The 23,934-nt window shown below is 34.9% G+C and overlaps 1 protein-coding gene across 1 annotated transcript in view; it reads left to right on the top strand.

The window, feature by feature from the left end:
• Positions 1-214: 214 nt before the first annotated feature.
• LOC128016615 (USP6 N-terminal-like protein) overlaps positions 215-23,934 on the top strand; it is a 29,204-nt gene continuing 5,484 nt past the window's right edge. The window contains exons 1-11 of the mRNA XM_052601265.1: positions 215-395; positions 12,230-12,303; positions 14,992-15,077; positions 15,534-15,573; positions 17,165-17,245; positions 17,353-17,460; positions 18,259-18,368; positions 20,187-20,235; positions 20,310-20,430; positions 21,022-21,116; positions 21,256-21,321. Of these exons, the coding sequence (XP_052457225.1) occupies positions 12,238-12,303; positions 14,992-15,077; positions 15,534-15,573; positions 17,165-17,245; positions 17,353-17,460; positions 18,259-18,368; positions 20,187-20,235; positions 20,310-20,430; positions 21,022-21,116; positions 21,256-21,321 (822 nt within the window). The 5' untranslated portion in view covers positions 215-395; positions 12,230-12,237. The remainder of the gene's footprint in view (positions 396-12,229; positions 12,304-14,991; positions 15,078-15,533; positions 15,574-17,164; positions 17,246-17,352; positions 17,461-18,258; positions 18,369-20,186; positions 20,236-20,309; positions 20,431-21,021; positions 21,117-21,255; positions 21,322-23,934) is intronic.

The following is a 23,934-nucleotide window of genomic DNA, read 5'->3' as shown; positions in this document are numbered from 1 at the left end:
GATGTAGGAAAGCGCAGACAAAAGTACATAGGCTAATCAACTGAATTTATGCACTAAAGCAATCGCATAATATCCTTTAGACACTGAGAGGTGCAGAGATGCGCTTGCTCAGTAGATGCCTATCAGTCACCATTTGGTAGTTTGTCACGTGACCTACCCTGCCAGTAGCGGTCCAATCTTTCCCTGGATGACACTGGCAGATCACGTGACCAGCTGCCAGCCAGAATCGAACTGTACAAGGCTGCTACAGTCTGTGCGCTCTGACGTGCTGCTTTGCTCTCCTCTCCATGCTGTTACATGCAGCTATTGTATTCGCCACGGGATTTTAGCGATTCGCTTCACTTTACCTCCCATGTTTCCAGCGACGAAGGAATGAAGAGCCTTTGCAATAAACGGTAATATATAAATATTTATATATATTTTCTATTTATAGGATTTTTTTACCCCCGGAATTCATTATAATGACATTCGATTTTGTTTTTTTCTTCCTGCTTCTGAATGTTGCATACCATAACAGTGATATTACGCAAGATCCAATGAACTGAAACGACACAACAGTGTCATTTTTAGGTGACTCACATAATGAACTAGGCCTATATGTATGATAAAGAAGTGTATTATAAATTTAAAGCTCGACTGACAGGGATTTCAAAAACCCACCATATTTAACAACATCTCTGTTATTTATGTCTTGTCGTTTGTTTTAATTTAGTCGACGCAAATCAAAATGCTCGTAAATTTGGTAGTTATTTTAAGAACCAGTTCATGAAAATGCAGGAGAGAAAGCAACAGAGCTCTTTCACTTTCAGCGGATCTTTTTTATTAGTTTATGGAATCTCCATATTCCAGAAACACATCTCCTATGTTTTCCTTTGTGACTGCATTTATAATTTTCATTTTCTTCTTTCTTAATGGCCATGTTTACATGCATATTTGCTTTTAATGATTTTTTATTTGGTGCTTATATGGTTTCTTTATTCTGCTTTAATGTTTGGAGGTATAAGAGAAGCACTCATTCATTATAGTGGAATATTCTGATTTTAGAGGAATATAATTCAGAATATTATGAACAAATTCCTATTATTTGGAGGTACTAGAAATGCACTCATTCTTAAACTAAAAGAGCGGTATAAATTGCTATAAGTAGAATGTAGAAAAACTTTAGTAGGCTATTGGCTTAAAGTGGTTGTGCATTTATACACATAACACTTACAGTGCATATTCAGATTCTGATAGGTTAATTGCAGTGAAATCAGGTGTTCTTAAGAATATCCACCATAACTGAATGTTTATATTGTTGCAATCAAAAAAAGTAACTGGTCAATATACAAAGATGGAGAGAAGCCAAGAGGAATTCACATTATGTGGTCTCATGGCTTACATTTTGCAATTAAATAATATCCAAACTTAATAAAATACAGAGGCATAAATAATCTCTTTTTGTCATAACATGCACACATATTTAGGAGTAAATAATGCTGTTTTGCCTTTCAGCACACAGATGTTCAGTAGATGGAAGTAGACCAATGACAGATCTCTGTGTAAGCTTTTGGGTGGGCTTCTTTATATATGTATTTAACAGTCATTTTTCCCGTATAGTACTCATTGTCAAACCCCAGGACTGTAAGTTGTGTTTTTATCCCCCATGTGCTCTGTGTGACCCAGTTTTCTGTTTATGGCTAATTGTCATTTGGTTTAGATGTGTCTTGTTAACTATCCTCATTCACCAATGTATAAGTTCATTCCTGTGTTTTCTTGTCCGGTCTACTTCATCCTTATGTGTGTCTCCTGCCTGTTCTGTCCTGGATTTACCCTTGTGTGGATTTATTAAACACTATTTCATTCATCTTCATCTTTGTGCTTTTATCTCACTGTAGCGCAAAACTCATACTGGCCTATCTCATTTACAGTAACTGTAGGTCAGAGCAGAAGAACTACAGTAAACAAACATTTCTGCTCTCAGCCTCAATTGTAACCTGTAAATTAGTGCATGCTGTTTATAATCCTTTAGTTAATTTTCCAAAATTTTTGTATTATCTTGTATTTTAAAATATGGGATACACCTTTTCAGTGATGTTCAGAAGAGAGATTTTACTGAACTGTATCCAGTATTACTGAAGCGTTGAGCGTTCATCTCAGGATTTGTACTCTGTTTATGGATTGTTGAGCCACTAAATATAACACTGCTCATCTTGCAGATGAATAAAGTGGTCACTGATAGGTGTACTGGTATGCAGACAGACTATTGACTATGGTGTAATGTCTGGTCCACATTGCAATCTGTTCAAAAACTGTTCAAGAGAGAATACAGAAAAATATCTGACTTTCTGAGTGAGGACAAAACATGATATAACTCTACTTTTTTTCTAGATTTTAACTGGTGATTTCAGTCATTTTTGGGTGCAATATGTATCAGAAACTCAGTGAACATATATATATATATATATATATTATTTTTTTTTTTAATAAATAAATAAACAAATAAATTCAAACACTGGCCAAAAATGAATACTGTCATAATTTACTCGCCCTCATTTAATTCCAAATTAATTCCACTTACAGTTGCTGGTCATACTGTATAATTATAAAATCATCAAAAAGTTTATTTATTTCACTAATTACATTCAAAAAGTTAAACTTTTATATTATATTCATTGATTTCACACAGACTGATATATTTCAGATGTTTATTTCTTTTAATTTTAATGATTATAACTGACAACTAAGGAAAATCCCAAATTCATTATCTCAGAAAATTAGAATATAACAAAAGGATTTTTAGAAATCTTGTCCAACTAAAAAGTATGAACATGAAAAGTATGAGCATGTACAGGACTCAATACTTAGTTGAGGCTCCTTTTGCCTGAATTACTGCACCAATGTTGCGTGGCATGGAGTCGATCAGTCTGTGGCACTGCTCAGGTGTTATGAGAGACCAGGCTGCTCTGATAGAACATAACTTTGGACCACTCAGCAGCAGTCCAGTCCTTTTTGAATTGAGATGCTTCTGACACTGTCTGTTGTTCAATAGTGTCTTGACACAAGGATTGCGACAGCTGAAACCCATGTCTTGCATTCGTCTGTGTGTAGTGGTTCTTGAAGCACTGACTCCAGCTGCAGTCCACTCTTTGTGAATCTCCCCCACATTTTTTAATGGGTTTTGTTTCACAATCCTCTCCAGGGTGCGGTTAACCCTATTGCTTGTACACTTTTTTTCTACCACATCTTTTCTTCCCTTCGCCTCTCTATTAATGTGCTTGGACACAGAGCTCTGTGAACAGCCAGCCTCTTTTGCAATGACCTTTTGTGTCTTACCTTCCTTGTGCAAGGTGTCAATGGTCATCTTTTGGACAACTGTCAAGTCAGCAGTCTTCCCCATGATTGTGTAGCCTACAGAACCAGACTGAGAGAAAATGTAAAGGCTTTGCAAGTGTTTTGAGTTAATTAGCTGATTAGAGTGTGGCACCAGGTGTCTTCGATATTGAACCTTTTCACACTATTCTAATTTTCTGAGATACTGAATTAGGTATTTTGCTTAGTTGTCAGTTATAAACATCAAAATTAAAAGAAATAAACATTTTGGATATATCAGTCTGTGTGTAACGAATGAATATAATATACAAGTTTCAATTATTGAATGGAATTAGTAAAATAAATCAACTTTTTGATGATTTTCTAATTATATGACCAGCACCTGTATTTTTCACCTTCGATATAAAAATAAAGATATTTTTTAATGAAATTTTAATGAAAGATTTCTGTTCCTCCTTTGAAGTCAATTCCACCAAAACTTTGGCGTTTCAGAAAGTTCATAAAGACATCATAAAAGTATCAATATGAATCAGTTGATTCATGTCTTTTGAAGAAATTCTATCTTGTTATGAACAGATTTAATTTAGTCTTTTTTTTTTACAAATAATCACTTGTCAATACTCATACAAATTTGAGCTCATCAAATATCATCAACACAGTAGCTCAACCGTACTCGATTGATACATGATAACAAATCTTATGGAAGCTCAAAAGTGAAATAGACTTTCAACTGAAGGACAGAAATTACTCCTGAGTATTGCTAAAAAATATATTTGTGTTTTGAAGAGGAACAAAAGTCATACAAGTTTGGAAGGACATGGTGGTGAGTAAATAAACATAGACTAGGCCTTTAAGTCAAAAAAAATATGTTTTTAAGCACCACATTTTTCTGCTGTTGAATTATACACTGCTGATAATCTACTCTGATGTCAGACCCCATTAAACTAAACATTTCCTAAAGGCAAAGAGAGCTCTGTGGATATATATTATAACTGTATATAATTGTAAATTAAAAATGAATTAATAAATGCTGTATATAAGCTTTTTATCCACCACCATCTATTTATTTAAAGGGGTGATTTTCACTTTTTTAACGTTAGTTAGTTTGTAATGTTGCTGTTTGAGCATAAACATTATCTGCAAAGTTGCAGCGCTGAAAGTTCAAAGCAAACAGAGATATATTCTTTTAAAATTCTGGCAGTTTAATGGCTACAGAAACGACTGGTAAGGGACTACAACGAGCTTCTTCCGAGGTTCGTTATGTCACAAACCCAGATAAACCCCGCCCCCGGATTACACGCAACAAAGGGGGCGAGACCATGTTCTGCTGCTTTAAAGAAGAGCAAGAGAAAACTATGGGTGCACGTTAAAATCGGTGCATATATGATTTGCGATTCTGTCTTCTAATGCATTCACAAGTTTCAACACCAATATTCTCAAGCAGCGGTTCTCAATCCTGTTCCTCGCGTCCCCCTGGTCTGCATCTCTCTCTCTCTCTCTCTCTCTCTGTCTATCATTCAGATCGTCAGATCAGCCCCAACAAACTGTTCATTTATACACTTATTTTCACAAAGCAACGAAAAGCATTATATATGGATGAGCATATGGTTGCTGTGCTGTATTAAAGCTTTAATCAGAATAAAACCGTATATTAAAAGCTAGCAGAAGCAGTAGCATTTACAAACAACAGGGCATCTAAAAGTAAGAGACAACGACAAACAAACATACCATTAAGAGCCGTGCATGCACAGGTTCTGTGCGATCCTCTTCATTAATATTCTTTGCCTCTCAATCGGGCTCAAGTTGATAAGCAATATAGAGGACGTCATCGTTTACAATACAACTCGAGGCGGTTTAGCGAATCACTACACACTGAGCCAGCTGAACAATCTCAGCCGTCACGTATTTCTGTGGGAGGGGCTTCATAATAACAGGAAATAAATCGAGGCATTTGTCAGAGAAGGGACAGATTGGTGTGGAATAAAGGTTAATTATGTAAAAAATAATGCATTTTAAAAAAAACGTACCATGAACACATGTTAGACTGCACCCTATAAACAGGTTGAAATTACTCTTCTCCCTGTTTCAAATTCATCATACTCGAACTTGCATCCTCAGAATGAACAACATAGCTCAGTGCATTGGCTGCTGGGCCATGATTCTGACCTCTCTTTTTAATTCACTAAAGTGATTACTTTGTGAGTTTGCTGTATAGATGTCACACAAGGGTTGGTGCTGAATAACGCAGTGAATAGCCTTCTGTAGAAGCAAAGAGACAGTTACTGTAGGACACTGATATGCTTACTGACGGGGTTGCTCTTGACAGTACTGAAAAATAACTGAAGCAAAAATATCTGTGGAGTATGGATTGGTATCTCATATAATATATTACACCTGGTCAATTTAAAAAAAAACAAAAAAAAAAAACACACATAATCAGAGTTATTTTTGTGAAGGCTGCTCTCATGATTTGTTTTATACAAATACTGCTTCCATTGAATTTGGAAGCATAATGCATTTATTGAATAATAATAAGAAAAAAACAGGATTTCTCTTAACTTTATATGATTATACTAAAAACAAAACAAAAAAGTTAAATAAGTTAGTACACTTATGTTAATAGTCATCCTATAGTTTAAACAATATAGAGCGTGCTAGCTTTGCCAAGGGGTCATGGGTTTGATTCCAAGGGAAAACAATACAAAGATGTAAGTAAAATTAATGCAGTGTTGATGAAAAAAAACGCATCTGCCAAGTGTGTTAGTATAAATGCAATGTAAATGAATTAATTTACATTGCACCGCTCGAGCAGCCAGGGACAGGAATTAGCCAATTTTCCACATGATTGGCCTGTTCAACAGGTCATCAGCATGGAAGTTGTTTACTGCGAGTGATGAAGACACAAAGTTCGCAATTTGTAATACATGTAGGCCAAAGTAAACTGTAGGAGAACCACAGGGCTCCATTAACGCTTGTCTGGGACAAGTTGATTTTTTAAACGGGCAAGTGTGAGAGAGTTTTACTTGTCCAACCAGACAAGAATCCTGATTAAAGGGCACCTATTATGCCCCTTTTTACAAGAATTTCCCCAGAATGTGTCTGTGAAGTTTCAGCTTAAAATACCAAAGAGATAATTTATGATATAATTTTCAAAATGCCTCTTTTGAGTGCAAGAAGAAACATGCCATTTTCGTGCCTGTATATTTAAATGCAAATTTAAAGGTGCCCTTTAAAATGTCAGTAACAAATGTAACTAGGGATGCACTGAAAATTGGCCCCCAAAAATTTTTGCACAAGGATGGTTGTGATTTTATTGCAAAAATTACTCGGTTATTAAGGTTGGGGGGAAATGTCATGCAGACAACACATATGCAATCATGCAGACATAAATCATTGCTTCAAACAAGCAGCTCTGTCCCTCACACACATGCAAACCTGTATCACATAATGTGGTAAATTTATTCATAGCATATGCTGTTTTAATTTTTTTTTAGCATGTGCGACACACATGCTGCACTTTACAGCCCTGTTATAAGTTGTCTAACTGCATTATTTTGTGTAGAATCCGGCTGTACCAATATTACATATAGAGGAAATGAATTTACTACTAGGACATGGCTTCAAAATGAGAGATAGTTTTCATTAAAGTTTGGTTCATTTGAATGTAGGTATTGCATATGTGTTTCATTCGACCACTTAAAGTATTACCAGATGCTTTTTGCATGCTTTCTTTTGGAGATCCTTAGCATTTCCTCTCCAGGATTTTGCTTTACATGAAAGCTATATATTCTTTCCTCAGACCTCTGTGGGGAGGTGTTCATATTATATATATATATATATATATATATATATATATATATATATATATATATATATATATATATATATATATATATATATATATATATTTTTTTTTTTTTTTTTTGTTGTTGTTGTTGTTGTTGATGTTGTTGTTGTTTTGTTTTTATGTATTTTATATTCTGTATAAACACTTGTTACTACCGTATGCTTGTGCCCAAACAACTTGCCACATTAATGATTGGTCTCAGTGTTGCCTACACTGTATTCGTGTGTGTGCGTTTTTGTGACATATCAGGACACAAAATTGCATAATGACAAGGGTATGGCATAGGTATTACAAGGAGAGGGTGACTGTTCAGCAGATTACCCCATGTCCCCATTTTTCAAAATGCATATAAATCACACAGAATGGAGTATACTGAAAATCTGAAATAGCAAAAAGTTTCCTGTGAGGGTTAGGGTTAGGTGTAGGGTGATAGAATATACAGTTTCTACAGTATAAAAACCATTACGCTTATGGGATGTCCCCACTTTTCACAAAAACAAACCTGTGCATGTGTTTGCGTGTGTGTAAGAGAAAACTCTCAGTCAGGACAAGGCTCCCCTCAGTGTGTTGAAGTGCTCTACATCTGTGAGCAAGTACGAGGCAGTGACGGCCCACCCAGATGGCGGTGCGAGTGATGCCAGTTGTCCTTGCTCAGACACTGACAACTGCTCTCCCCCTGACGACTGTTACTCTCCCCAGCTCTAAATGTTTAACTTCTTTCTCCCTTTCACGTCAGAATAGTAAATGTCAGCAGAGCAGACCTATATGATTATCCAAATTAGAACTCTTTCCTCAAACCAAAAACTTCATACCGTCCAGTCTTGGCTTTGCTTAAACCTTGACCTCTTTGTTTTTTTGCATAAAGGGAGCCAGTCTCTGTAGTCTTTTTTCCATAACCACACTATACTTAGTTTGGTCTTTAGGTTTCGGTGCACACCCAGGAGACTGGCCACCAAGGCCTGATGGTATAGTTGGAAATGAGTCTCGAAGGTGTAGTGCAATGTTTTGAGAATGAGAACTATTCGAGCCAATGTGATTGTTAAGCTCCTCCGCCAAACTAACACAATGAATATGTGACAAGCCTTAAAAAACAAGCTTCTGCCTACAGCTCTTGGCCAGGAAGCTGTTAAAATTGATTGACAAGTTATCAAATAGCATTCTTTCACATTTTTAGACACTTGTAATAAAGGTAGTATGATAATAACTAAAAGTAATGGTTTTTAGATATAAATATTATTATTAATAATAATAATTTCACACAAATATATAAAGAAAAATTTATTTTTACTTTCAAAACTGCCCTGGGGATGTCAAAAAGCTCAAAAGTCATGCGTGCATACTGCTCTTTAAAAATGCTGAAGACCCCTCTTATTATGTAAGTTTGCCAACAAACATAGTCCTCCTTCAGCACACATGAATAATTCATAGCTTCAGCCCACAGTGATCTACTCATGTTTACTGCAATATCATACAAGTTATTGTGTTCTTTTACCAAGATATTCTTTGAGTAAACAACAAACATCACTGTGACATCACTGCATGCTAACACTGATTCCAAATTGACATTTTATAATAACTGTATCATATAAACAAAGATTATTACATTTCATTATACTGTGTAATGTACAGCAGAATATGGATTTCAATGTTAATGTTAATGACATATTAATTCACTATTTGGAACTTTTCAAGTTAACATGTTGTAAAACATCTCACTGTTCTAAAACATACTTTAGGTTTTGTGAGAATCTGTTCTCTTCTCATATCGTTGGAGGCCAGTGGGTAGTGATTCCTAGGTCAGGCATGGAGTTTCACATCCAGCTGGGAAGACATTCAGCAGAAGGGCTGTCATTCCATATGCTGGTGAGAACTGAGACGATTGGAAAGCCAGTGTTTAGACTCTGGCTCACTAGAGAAATGGCTATTTATGGCACCTGGTGTAAGTGTAAACAGAGTTGGAAGAGATCGGCAGTCAGGCCTAAAATGGAAGTCCAGATGAATTAAATAGGCACTTTTACACTGACACAAGCGATCGAAATAAAATCCCCACCCAGTCTCCATTCAAACGAGAACATAATGGCCTAATTTCTGCCATTGTTCTTCAGGAAAAACTGAAACTAAACCAATTGATCCAATGAATTCAGCAACTTACCGCATTAGATTTTCAGGCTTCTGTTGTTTCAACAAATGTTGTTCATATTTTCATATTAACTATAATATATAATGATATGGATTATGATTATAGTATGAAGCTTATAACAGTATGTAATGCAAATGTTTTAGTTTACAAATTATCATTTTTAATTAAATGAAAATATGCCCCGTAAACATTTACAATTTGCATGGTCATTTCATTTGGAAATTGAAGGGAAATGTACTGATATGAATTTGGAGTGCAAAAGTGTAGGTAGCGGTACTTTCTTCCAATAAGACTATAAGTTGGATCTTATTGAAATCTCACTTGAATGAACAGATATCACACATGCAAAAGCACTACAGTGTTTCTGTAGCTCAATTGGTAGTGCATTGTGATATCAAGCGTAAGTTGTGGGTTCGATTCCCCGGGAACACATGATGGGTAAAAATTGATAGCCTGAATGCACTGTAAGTTGCTTTGGATAAAAGCTTCTGCTAAATGCATACATTTTTAATTTAATTTACCAGTAATTTAATTTAATTTTAATTTACTACAGGGGATACAATCCAGCAGGAAAATGTCCCTTATTGTACTTTGTACTTTTTAAAAATAGTGTTCTATAAAGTACAGCAGAATGTATTTGTGTGAAATAGTTTTGATGAAGTACTGTCAGCTGATTGGTCTGTATGAAATGCTTGCTCATCATTGTCCCCCTCTCTCTCTATCTGCCCTTGAAAGGGGATTGGTATGCAAACCGACCAACGGAGCTACTAAACCACAGTTTTTCTTCTCTCAGTCTCAAGTCAAATGCAGCAGCCCAAACTTAAACAGCAGATACTTTCCACATGTCAAAACTTTATATTAAAGATTATTTCAATAAAATGGCAGCAAGGTTCTTCTGAGGGTCTCTTGTCCCTCATTTTGTGGACTGTCATTTCAGTCATTTCATTTGTCAATCAAAAAGTCCCTAAAGCTCCTCAGAAAACAACTGCCAAAAGATTAAAAAAGGTGTTTTAATTATAAGATGTTTAATTATATTTTTTAATAAGAAACAAACAAACAAACAAAACCATAATTTAATCATTTAGGCCAAAGAGAGAGAGAGAGAGGGTGGAAAATAATTCAGTGGATGTCAAGGGAAAAAGTATGATGTGATCCCTTTAAGGCATACACAGATGGATGTAGAGGCAATGATGAATATAAGATATGAGAATAAAGCAAGGCTGAGTCTCTGTGACATGCGTAACATATTAGACTAACATAAAATACACACAAACTGAGGTTTGGAGAGGAAATACCTCACATAATTCAGATTTTCTGTTGGGTAGCTCTTAATTAATCTAAATTAGCACATGTTATGTATATGTTATAGTGTATATGGTATGACTGATGGGATCATTACATGTAAATATTTTCAGAAATGCACTGTTCTGAGCACTTTGTTCTGAATGACAGTCTTGAGGTTTATAATCTGAGTTTTCATCAAAGACTGCATAACCTAATCCTTTTGCCTTGTTTACTGCAAGGGTGACAGATGACGACACTGACTTCCTACGGAAGAGAAAAGGATTCTTTCTGATACTTATCCTTATGGAAGTGGATTATAGTGGAAGTGGAAAATGTTTGACTTCTTGGTTTATTTATGTAATTTTGGGATAAGGCCAGTTTTATTCAGTTTTCAGATCAGTTTTTTTGAAGGTGACCCTTTTGTGTACGGGTTGGCAAAAATCAGCAAAACTAGTTATACACAGAAATTATTTTACCGAAAATAAGTTTTCATTTATCCAAAAATATCAGCCCTTGTAACCATTTTTATTTATTTATATTCTTTAACTGGCATAGACAGATTTTAGTGAGAGGATATATAGTATAATATAATGGCAGTGGGTGATGAGAGAAAATGCTTAGTAAAGTCTTTTGTTTTTCTTCAGTTTTACAAACCGTGGTTTGGGGTTTTGAGCAAATTATTTTCTCATTGAGTAGTACAAAATTCATAAGCACAAAATAATTTCCTGTGGTTCTGCTGTTTTGCAAGCCATGGAAGCACAGTCTCTCTCAAACTATGTGTGCCTGAAGATGCCTATAAACACTTATTATACTTTTTCTATTCTTTTTTACGGGAAAAACCTCAGATTCTCTGTTCACTTGTAATCCTTGTGACGGTACTTTTGACAGCTTTATGATATGAGTAGGCTTCAAGAGACAGTGAGAGTGATGGAAAAATTGGGAAAGGGACATATAAGAAATATTATTCTGTGTAAATACACCAGGAAATGTCATCAGTGGTATACAAACACAACAAATGCACTTGTTAATTTGGCAGTGAGGGCAAGTGACTTTTAATTCAAAGAAATACAGCACTGTGATTTTAGTCTCTCCTGTTTAGTGAAGTTTTAAATGTCATACAGTATGGCATGATTTTTTTGATGGGCTGGAAATATTGAATATGACACATGTTGGTGTGTCATGCAGGGCTGTGTCCCACGGTGAGGGGATTCTAGTTGTGTGTGTAACAGACTCAGCAGACACACAGTGCTCTCAGACAGTTGAAGCCTGGCGGGAAGCTTTGTTCCCTTCTTTTGCCTCTGTGGTTCCCATGGGACTAATGTTTCTGAGACAGTCAAGGCCTTCATATGACCAACAGGATCTTCAAAACATTATGAGAGCTCAGGTTACCCAGTGCCAACAAGAGCTGATTTTGGACCAGTTTCTCAGTCTGAATGTGATGAATATGTTGCACTCAAGACCCGTGTCTGCTTTTTTTCCTGTGTTGCTGAGCTATCTTCAAATGACAAAGCAACTGTTTAATATTCATCTGTGCAAATGTATAGTCCTTAACAGAACATGAAATCTGTCTTCCAGATTGTTTAGCTTTTTGTCAGCATTCATTTCTCTCTTTGTCATTAATTGTTCTTTGTGTGATGTATTTCTAGATATTGACATGAAGAAGGACATTGAGGTGCTGATAGCAGAGGAACGTGCTGAGATCATCTCTAAATATAATAAGGTAAATTGTGCCATTTACCTTCACACTTTGGGCAGATATTCACTGAAATAGTATAGATCCTGTCATACATACTGTAACTTATTCAAGTTTGCCTATTTCCTTTAATGTATACCTTCAGGTAATGAATTATTTGTGCTAGAATTGGTATACTATAAAAGTTTTAAGAAATTAATACTTAAATTCAGCAAGGATGTATTAACACAGCCTTAGGGTGCTGTATACCTAAAACGCCAACGGGTAAATTTTACCCACGTACATATCAACTGTATTTATATGGCTAAAGAACATATTATTTCACTGTATTATGTTACTGTCTTCACAAAAAAGTGTCTAGAGTCATGAAATGATTATGTCTAGTCATCAACTATATTTTTGTCCTGTTGCTTTATGTAAAAAAAACAAAAATGTATGCAGGCTACACTATTCACTTTTCATAACAGTCAGTATTAAGCTAAACAAGCCAGCACTGACAACGAGAATTAAAAGGAAGTAAATAGATATTTGGGTGGTGTAATAAGCTATAATATATTGTCATTAATCAATATTTTAAAGATAACCTATGTTTTTTAAAATAAAAAATAGCCTTTGAGCAATTAATAATTCACCACATTGCATAGGATGATGCCATGACAGCCTCACCTAATTCATTATTATTTTGTTTAAAAAAATTATATAATTTATCATTTGAATTATACAAGAAGAACATCAAATAAACTTTGGGTAAAAGAGAAAAAGATAGAGAGAGAGAGAGAAAGAGAGAGAGAGAGAGAGAGAGAGAGAGAGAGAGAGAGAGAGAGAGAGAGAGAGGTTTTATTTCTTACATCAGATTTTTCTTCTTCAGGAAACAGGCAGACTAGAATAAAAAGCAACACAGAAGCGAACATTGACCAATAGAAATGGCAAAACAAAAAGTTAATCATTAATCAAAATGTTGAACAATTATGAGTAACATTAGGATAAAACGTCTAAATATGAAATATTGATCGCCGTCAGATGTTGAACTGACAGGACGCTCGTTACTTATCTCCCCACCATCAGACTCTCCGTCGCTCATGGCATTAAGTGCTTCTTCTTCAGCATTCATAAATCGCCTTCTTTTACTCATTTTGTCTTTATTTATGAAACTGATAACTGCCAATTCAGTGAGTGAAAGGCGTTGCCTAGCAATGTACTGTTTAAAACACAAGCGGCACGAAAATGACTGCACGATCATACAACCATTATATAGCGGGTAAATTTGACCCGCGCTGGCGCTTACAGGTATAAATACCCCGTTTTGCCTTCTGGTTTTATCTAAACAGTTTTAAACAAAAGGGGATCGTAAATCACACAATTTCAGTAAAAGTCAGTGACTGAGATACTTGAATGTTTTAATAAAAATATTTTATGTACGTTTTAAAAACTGCCACGGGGAAAATTTACCCCGTGGCGGTTCTAGTGATAAATTGATCAAAAGTCAAAAAAACAATGTTCTTTTTACCTTCATATTCATCAAAGAATGTGTCACGTTTTCATAAATAAATAAATGGTTCAAGTCAGCATATTAGAAAATTCAGCTTTGCCATCACAGGAAAAAATTACATTAAAAAAAATATTAATAAAGAAAGCTGTTATTTTAAATTGTAATACTATTTGACTGTTTTACTGAATTTTAATTGAATAAATGCAGCTTTGGTGAGCAACACCAACCTTTTCAATCGTAGTGTATGTACATAATGTTGATCATTAGCCTATTCTTATCATTAGCAGGGGAAAAACTGTCACGGATCACTGCTTTCTTTCCACTCTTCTCTCCACCATGGGGTTGAGAAGAGGACAGGAGAGCCGTGGCCATCCCCCGTTAGGGAATCAATCCACACCAACTGAAAAAAGCTTTTAAACTTCCGCTGTACTGTCAGGGTGCAAATTATGTTAAATAAGTGCTGAGCATTTAAATGTAAAGGCCCAAATTACAGCTATATATCATTGGATGTATAACGGGGTTAGGACACATTTGTTTGCATTTTGTAGTTTCACTAGAATGGTTAGCAGGCCACAGAAAATCGAAAGGGTAATGTGGAGAGCTGTGTGCCGGAGAGAACATTGCTGCTGACACTTTCCATAACTAAATCAGCCACTCAGCAACACATTGAAAATCAGTTTCAGCAGAGAACTTCCATTTATAACTCACAGACCAAATTAAAGCTTCTGCTCGACCATTGGAAATGCGTCCAGTATTACAGTAGATGCATCACTGGAGTGGGATATAGACAAAATCAGTCATGGCAAAAGTGATGGGGACGTTGATCCAGGTCACTGAAGTACACATGATAATGTGGATATTCAGACAACTACATCTGAAGACATTTAACTGCTTCCATTCAACAAAAATGTGTTGTTTTCATATATTTATTTGTGTAATTCAACTTCTTTTTTTAGTTTATAAAAATCTGCAACTTAGCCAAGTGCATAACCTTATTATTATTAAGATGTACATATTATTATTTTATAATTATATAGCATAGCATAACATACCATATATTATTATATTACCATTAGGCTCATGAAAATCAAATCTGATTCAGAGCTGCTACATTTAAAGTTGCTTCAGATTTGCCTGGAACTGGATGATGTGTGGCACCTTTGATAAACTCTGCATGATTTCTGTTCAGATGAGTCAAATGAAGTGTTCACTTGTGTATATTTCAGGGTAGAGACGCAGGAGTTCAGATCGATCCTTGGGAGGATGCAGACTACAGCATATACAGAGTCACAGATCGCTTTGGATTTCTTCAGTAAGTTGGCATGTTGGCAGGGGAAGGATGCATTTGTTCATTTGCTTTCAAAGCCCTCTTTTATTTTGTCTGAACAGTCACTCATGATGACAGTGTCTTTCTTTCATTGTATTATTATTATTTATTTATTTTTATCAGCATGGATTGTCTATCAACACATTTAATCATATGAAACAATCTGATTTTAGGAGTGAGCTATTGGAACTGAATTAGTTTTCACTGTCAAGGTTAGGTACAGTAAATTTGGGTACAGATGTACACTACTATCCAAAAGTGTCAGGTCTGTAAGATAGATAGATAGATAGATAGATAGATAGATAGATAGATAGATAGATAGATAGATAGATAGATAGATAGATAGATAGATAGATAGATAGATAGAGATCAAATCTTTGAATGGTAGTGTACACTGTGTGTTTGAATTAAGTCTTCAACTTATTTGTTTTTTTCCCACAGTGAAGAAGAATTACCCACACCCAGTGCCCTTGAAGAGAAGGTAATAAAGACACTCAAATGAAGCATAGCACGTGAATATACTATTCAAATAATATTTAGTAAAATCACAGACAAAAACACAAAAGAAGTCACAAAGGATCACAGATTGAATCAGTTGCAGTGTGGAGACTCTTACACTGAAAAAAATCTTATGTTGAATTTACTTAATTTTATTACGTCAAGGGGTTGCACGAAATAAATGTATCTAAATCCAGATACATTTTTTAAGTTGAGTGAACTTATATTTTATAAGTTGAGTTTACTTATATTTTATAAATTGGTTGTACTTATATTTTATACATTGAGTTTATTAATCTCTTTCAGTAATTTCAGATTAATTATATTCATAATTTTAGCTAAACTTTTTTGAGTAGAATTTACTCAAATTAATTGTGCAACCAGATCAATTTAATCGTTTAATTTCTACATAGTAAAATTAATTAGTATAGTCTCTTTCATTAATATTCAGACAAATAAAGCAAACCCAACATTTTCAACTCTAACTTTATTTTTCTGACCCAAGACATATTTTTGCTCTCCCAAACAAGAATGCCTGTAATGTAACTCAGTAGTCACCATTTCTCAGAGACCTCAATACATGGTACACCACACACAATGACGGTAACAATCAGTGAATAGTGTTTGAGTATAAATGGGTCATTTTGAGTAAAAAATGAACTTCAGGCGTCACAAAAATGAATGTCACTAAAACTAACATCAAAAGCAACCATAAAACTGTGTAAATACAACTCGAAAACTTAACATTTTTAATTATTCATGCCCCAGTGCATGATGGGAAATACACTGAAAAAAATGATTCATTGAATTTACTAAAAAAATTTTATGGTGGTTTAAGTGGTTGCAATCAATTTATTTTAGCTATATTTAAATAAACACAATTATTATCACCAAAATATAAAATTAACTTTCAGCTAAATTTGTTCAACTTAATATTTTCAAACTGAATTTAATTAATTCACATGGCTTGGATATAACACACGTGTAATTTGTTTAAAACCAATTAATATTTATTAATTAAAATCAAAAACTAAATTTAAATGGATTAAACTAGCACAATTGAATTACGCTTAATTTAATTGGGTCCATAATCATTTTTTTCAGTGTATGGTCTAACGGGCTTATGGTGACCTTCAGACACAGAGTATACATGAGTGTGTGGCAGACACAGCTGGGCTGTCTGGAGGTGTGCTCTCATGTCACATATTCATAGCTTGATGGCTGATGCATTTTCCTGCTGACATTTGTGCAGTTGTGTTGTAGCTCTTAAAGGTTGAAGACTAGGGGTGGAAAGAGTGAAAACTGTCCTCAGAACAGATGTTAACAGCAGCAGGGTGATCTGAATGCCTGTTCTGCATCTAATCCCAGAGTACTTGTACAAATGAGGAAAGAAATATTTCTTCCTTAGACAAAAACACAAGAGGGGTTTTTTTGTGTCGTATAGCTCATATTTATAATTGACTTTGAGGATTGTATGCGCTTGTGTGATATGCACCATATTCTTTCAGCTTTTTTCTATTAATTACTAATTAATCATCACTCATCCGAATTTTCATCTGTTTTTTTCTGTGTAGCAAAAACTGGTGGAGATTGAGAGGGTGCAGAAATGGTTGAAGATGCTGAAGAACTGGAGCAAGTACAGGAACAGTGACCGGGTGAGCTTCACCTGGAGAGGTTGTTTCTCACTGTTATGTAGCTCCATGGAGAACCAGAGTGATGCTTAAAACATTCATTTCCACTTACTCCTGGTGTCTTTGTGTAGATGATTAAGAGGGTGTATAAAGGCATCCCACTACAGCTGAGAGGACAGACCTGGGCCCTGCTACTGGATGTCGAGAAAGTCAAGAGCGACAATGCAGGAAAATATGAGGTACAGCATAAAAACAAGCATATATACACATTCACAACAAACTTATGGTCACTGTGTCGCCGCAAGTCTCCGCTGGCCTGTTTGGTGAGAGTGGGATTACTGGAGTGTTATTGGGATAGAGCTTTTTCAAAGGGATTAGTGTGTGATCTGAAAACAGACAGATGGCTGACACAAGGCATCGAAAGAGATAAAAGAGAACAAAACACAAGCAAATCAAACCTTCAGAGCCTCTGAGATTTTACAACAAGCAAAGAGGATTAGTAGCATCCACCTTGTCCCTAAGAAAGGTGCCCTGGTGGTGATATCCTTTATTGAATGTTTTACAGAAGTGGTTGTAAATGGATTACAAAGCAATTTAGATGGACTTGATTTGATTGGTCTCTCTCTCTCTCTCTCTCTTTCTCTCTTTCTTTACCTGACTACTGTAGATGTATTTTTAAAGAAAAAAATAGTTTTATTCATCATAGACACATTGAATTGATCCAAAGTGTCAGTAGACATTTGTAATGTTACTAAATAATTATATTTCCAAATATATGTTGTTATTTTAAACTTTTAATCTGACCCAGGTAGTGTATATATCATGAGCAGAAAAAAAAAATCATAAGAGAATAAAAGTAGTTACAGTATATAATAAACGAGATACTGTGAAGTCAGCTGTTCATTTTGGCAAAATAAACCCACTAAGTATTGTAGGTATAATATTACATAAATCTAGAAATGGTTGTCTTCTAATATCATTTTGTAATGCACGGTAGCTTGTCAGTATTTTGATTAGGTCATTTGTTTGATTGACAGAGAATGAAGGAGCAAGCCCAGCTGTACTCTCCAGAAATCAAACAGATTGACCTTGACATCAACAGGACCTTTCGAAACCACATCATGTTTATGGATCGATTCGGTGTAAAGTAAGTAACATATGCATGCATTAAATGTTCTATAATTAAATAAATGTAATTATGTGCCTTGTTGCATTGCAGCTCTGCAATAAAATTCATAGAAATAAAAATGACAGATACAATGTGTGTTCTACAGATACTTGTGCTAAACATCACTTGCTGCTTCTACTCTTGATTTGTTCCTCTTCTACATGTGCAACAAAAAACACTATTGTCTGTAAGCACGCTAACAAATAACCACAATTGGAACAGATTCTTCTGACATGCTTTCAGGCTTACTTTTTACCTGTTGAAGTCATTCAGCTGTTGAAGTTTCACATGACAGTAATGGCTCATATAACCTGTAACAAACTGCCCACTTCCACTTTTTGTCTGTTAGTGAGTATATGGATTTTATTGTCTTCCTATGACATTTTCATATATTGGTCATGTAGGAAACGTTGTCCTTGGACTGATTTTAGAAGTTTTTTATGCTATTGTAATTTACACAGTGTAAATGTATCTGTGTAAATACATCTAAATGCCACTTCAGATGCAGCTTGAGTACCACTTCTAGAGTGCAAAGATGTTGATAAAGTATTTTGTTGATACTGATTTCATTTGAATGGCAATAGTCCTATAGTGTCTTACTTTTATAATTGCATTTATTCAAAAATATATATGAATTTACATATATATAAATTCGATGTGTACATATGGTGAGGTTCGAAAATTTGCCCTTATAAATCACTTAATAAATCACCCCCATGTCGTTCCAAACCAGTAAAAGCTTTGTTCATTTTCGGAACCCAATTCAAGATATTTTGGATGAAAACCGGGAGGCTTGTGACTTGTCCCATTGACTGCTAAGTAACTTACACTGTCAAGGTCCAGAAAAATGAGGAAAGACATTGTCAGAATAGTCCATCTGCCACCAGTGGTTCAACCGTAGTGTTATGAAGCGTTGAGAATATTTTTTGTACACAAAGAAAACAAAAATAACAACTTTATTCAACAATTTGTCTCCTCTGTTTCTCTACCATAGTACCATTTTTGGAGAATATCCACTGGACTGCGTACACTTTTCTGTGTCTATGATGTCTTTCATACTTTTCTGAACCTTGACAGTGTAATTTCCTTGGCAGTAAATGGACAGTCACAAGCCTCTCGGTTTTCATCCAAAATATCTTAAATTGTGTTCCGAAAGACGAACTAAGCTTTTACGGCTTTGGAACAACATGGGGTAAGTGATTAATGACAAAATGTTTATTTTGGGGTGGAGTATCCCTTTAAACTTACCCCATACCTAAACTTTTAACTACCTTATTAACTACTAATAAACAGCAAATTAGGACTTTACTGGAGAAAAAGTCCCCAAACTAAAGTGTGACCGATATGACCATAAAATACAGAAACACATTTACAGAACCAGCACATGTACAGTACATTTGTTTATTGCTAAATTCAAAGATTTAGTCTATCAGCCTGTGTATGTGCTTAGGGTAGGTTCATCAACATCTTAGTCTCTCTTCACTGCTTCTGCCGATAGTCTCCAGAGCCGCTTTCTCAATTTTGATAGCTTGTTCCCCAAGCAGGCCAGAAAAGGGAGTGAGGATTTAATAGATTGCAGGCCTTAGAGAGCCAAGTGGAAAGTTTCGCTCATCTGTAGGGTGTCATTAATGCTCACACGTGAAGGGAGGGGCTCAACTTTAAATTGAAAGAACGAGTGCATCTTTGTGAAAAAAATATGGATGTTTGCTTCATGTGTTGCTGATGTGAGTTTGTTTCAGTGTGTACTTTCAGTAAAAGACAGAGTTTGAGCCTGACAACATTTTCTTCTCTTAACAGGCAACAGTCTTTGTTCCATGTGCTCTCTGCGTACTCTGTTTACAATACGGTAAGTGTGCAATCACATCCATTCTTAATGAAGAGAAGTTACGTAATTGCTGACTTTGTCTATTCTTTCCACAGGAAGTGAGTTACTGTCAGGGCATGAGTCAGATTGCTGCCATACTGTTAATGTTCATGAATGAAGAAGAAGCATTCTGGGCTTTGTCACAGCTCTTAACCAATCAGAAACATGCCATGCATGGTGAGCCCTCCTCATTTATTCTGCTTCTGGCTATGAGTTTTAATGTTTATTTGATTTATTTTAACATATTATATATGCTTCATGAGCATATGAGCATTTTTTAAGAAAGGCTACATTCATTTTGATAAAAAAAATACAGTTAAAAAGTTAAATTGAGAAATATCATTACAATTTAAAAAAAACTGTTACACAATTGATTCATGTAATGGCAGCAGCCATTACTCCAGGCTTCAGCGTCACATGATCCTTCAGAAATCATTATAATATGCTAATTTGCTGCTCAAGAAACATTTATTATTATTATAAAAGTTGAAAAGAGTCATGCTGATTCATTTTTTTTCACGATTATTAGATGAATAGAACATTTAAAATATTTTTTTAAGGATTTATTTGGAGAAAAAAAATCTTTCTAACATTTGAAATGCCTTTACTGTCACTTTTAAACAATTGATTTATTTCAAGACTAAAAGTCTTACCGAGTCCAGACTTTCTGAATGGTAGTGTACAGAACACTTGTGTATTTAACACAGGTTATTGTTGTAGTTCTAGTATTGGGAAACACGTGACACTGACATTTTCAACCCATGACAGGATTCTTTGTTCCTGGTTTTCCCAAACTTCAGCGTTTCCAAAACCACCACGACCAGATTCTCTCCAAACTTTTACCCAAACTAAAGAAGCATTTGGTAAGATTGCTGTGGCCACACAAGACTGCCAAATGAACTCAGAACCTATAAGATTAGCTAAGTTACTGTGAATATAGCTATTAGCTTCACGTGTGTCCATTTCTCTAATGCTGAGTTTTCTTCCCTTCTCATTCCTCAGGATAAGGAGCAGATGTTCAGTGGGATTTACAGCACGAAATGGTTCCTTCAATGTTTTATTGACCGGGTAAGTGTTTGATCTGAACAGATGCATTGTAACCAAACTGACAAGGGTGTTATTTAAGCAGTCATTAGTAGATAGGTAGAAATGATCAATCATATGCTTAGCTTAGATCTCAAAGCCAAAGAAATGATACATGAGCTGTGTGTTTTATAGTGTTGGTTCAGGTCACTGCAGACAATCCTAAAAGTGGTGATTCATGAGCTGAATGAAGGTGGAGTTTTGGCTTTCTTTGAATATAATTGTTGAGTCAGCTGTTGTGTAACTGTGATTATGTTCAACCATCGAGGGATGAAGCACTTCTGGATCTGCTCAAGTGAGAGGTGTTTATATGAAGAGATCCTGGCAGCTAAAAACTCCAAGAGGGTCTGGCTGCAGACTTGCACTTGCATTCTCAGACTTGCACTCTCAGACACTTGCACTTCCGCTAGTGACGTCACTTGCAGTCTTTATTTTTTATTTTATATATTTTTTTTAAACTTTTTGTTTGAATTTCCCAACACTTTATAACAGTAGCCAGGTGGCGAAGACAAGAAAAAAATAAACTAAATTACAATGTCACTTGCAATCGCTACTTGCACTCTCTGCTACCTGAGACACTTGCAATCGACACAAATCGTGCTTGTTGCCAACGGAGACTAGACGCTATGGTGGTGGATAAGTTTCGCGTTAAACATTTTTCCATATAGAATAAACTGTCTGCAAATCGTTTATTTCACACCATTAAGCTACATTATGCGTTTTATTTATAATGATTTTCTATAGGAGGAAAACGTTTAATGTATAATTTAACACACTGCGTTCTGTACTCGTCTGCTTGCATGCACGGAGCTGATCCTTTTAAAATCACTTAATGCATTTCATAATGCACGTTCATATTTGTTGGTCTGTATACGTTGAGTCAACAACATATAGGCTATGCCTGCTGAATTGTCTTTAACATCTTAGTCTGCTATTAGGCCACATTAAGCGTTCACATTGTGTTCATAGCCATATGCTTGTCTTGTTGTACATTAAATAATAACTATATATCGAATTTGGTCTTTTAATTGAACTTAACGTATCCTAATACATTATGCCATATTAAGTGTTTGTTTTTTTCTACAGGATGAAAACGCTTAACGAAAGACTTTGTGTAGTAGGCCTACTAATTTAGTTTTAATCGTTTAATCACCACGACAGCATCTTGTCTCCATTGGCAACATACACGATTTGTGTAGATTGCAAGTGACGTCACAGGTAGCGGAGAGTGCAAGTAGCGATTGTAAGTGACATTGTATTTTAGATTCTTTTTTCGTGTCTTCACCACCTGGCTACTGTTGTAAAATGTTGAAAGATTCAAACAAAAAGTTATCAATAAATAGAAGAAAATAATAATAACAATACAGACTGCAAGTGACGTCGCTAGCGGAAGCACAAGTGTCTGAGAATGCAAGTCTGAGAGTGCAAGTGCAAGTCTGCAGCCAGACCCTTCTCAAAAACTTTATCTTGAGGTGTTGAGTGGACATTCAGGTTTATTCAGGCAGAGATTTTGACTTGTATTTTAGTTGTGGACACAGAAGGGGGAACTGGGAATGGATGTCATCCGCAAAGCACCGATAAGAGTTTAATATAAAAGATCAGGTGTAGATACAGAAGAGTCTGAAGCCAAGCACTGATCATTGTAAGAGGCACCTGTAAGTAAAGAAACTGCTTACCTGGAGAAACTATAATATACAGTATGACCGTCTCTGCTAGCTTTGAGCTTTTATTAATTTTTTTTATTATTAATTTTTTTTTTACATTGGGTGTTTCTTCATATATAACACACTTTTCACACTCTCACTAGTTTATTTAAATAGACTAGGCATATATACAGTACAGACCAAAAGTTTGGAAACATTACTATTTTTTTATGTTTTTGAAAGAAGTTTTTTCTGCTCATCAAGCCTGCATTTATTTGATCAAAAATACAGAAAAAAAACAGTAATATTGTGAAATATTATTTCAACTTAAAATAACAGTTTTCTATTTGAATATACTTTAAAAACAAATTATTCCCATGATGCAAACCTGAATTTTCAGCATCATTACTCTAGCCTTCAGTGTCACATGTAACACCCAGTCTATCACATGATCATTTAGAAATCATTCTAATATTCTGATTTATTATGAGTGTTGGAAACAGTTCTGCTGTCTTATATATTTGATGAATAAAAGGTTAAAAAGAACTGCATTAATTCAAAAAAAAAAAAAAAATCTAATAATATATATTCTAATAATTTTTTTCCTGACTATCAATTTAACACATCCTTGCTGAATAAAAGTATTGATTTTATTTTAAAAAAGAAAGAAAAAGAAAAATTACTGACCCCAAATTACTGACCAGTAGTGTATATTGTTATTACAAAATATTTATATTTTAAAAACATAGCTTCTTTTATTATTATTTTAATTATTATTTTAAATTTATTTTATTTAATTTATTCATCAAAGTATCGTAAAAAAGTATCACATGTTCTGAAAAAATATTAAGCAGCAGAACTGTTTCCAACTTTGATAATGAATCATCATATTAGAATGATTTCTAAAGGATCATGTGATAATGATCCTAAAAATTCAGCTTTGCATTACAGAAAT

This window comes from Carassius gibelio, chromosome A7 (genome assembly GCF_023724105.1).
Source record: "Carassius gibelio isolate Cgi1373 ecotype wild population from Czech Republic chromosome A7, carGib1.2-hapl.c, whole genome shotgun sequence".
NCBI classification, from domain to species: Eukaryota; Metazoa; Chordata; class Actinopteri; order Cypriniformes; family Cyprinidae; genus Carassius; species Carassius gibelio.
Note: the sequence above shows the minus strand (reverse complement) of the source record. Positions and strands in the feature narration are given on the sequence as shown.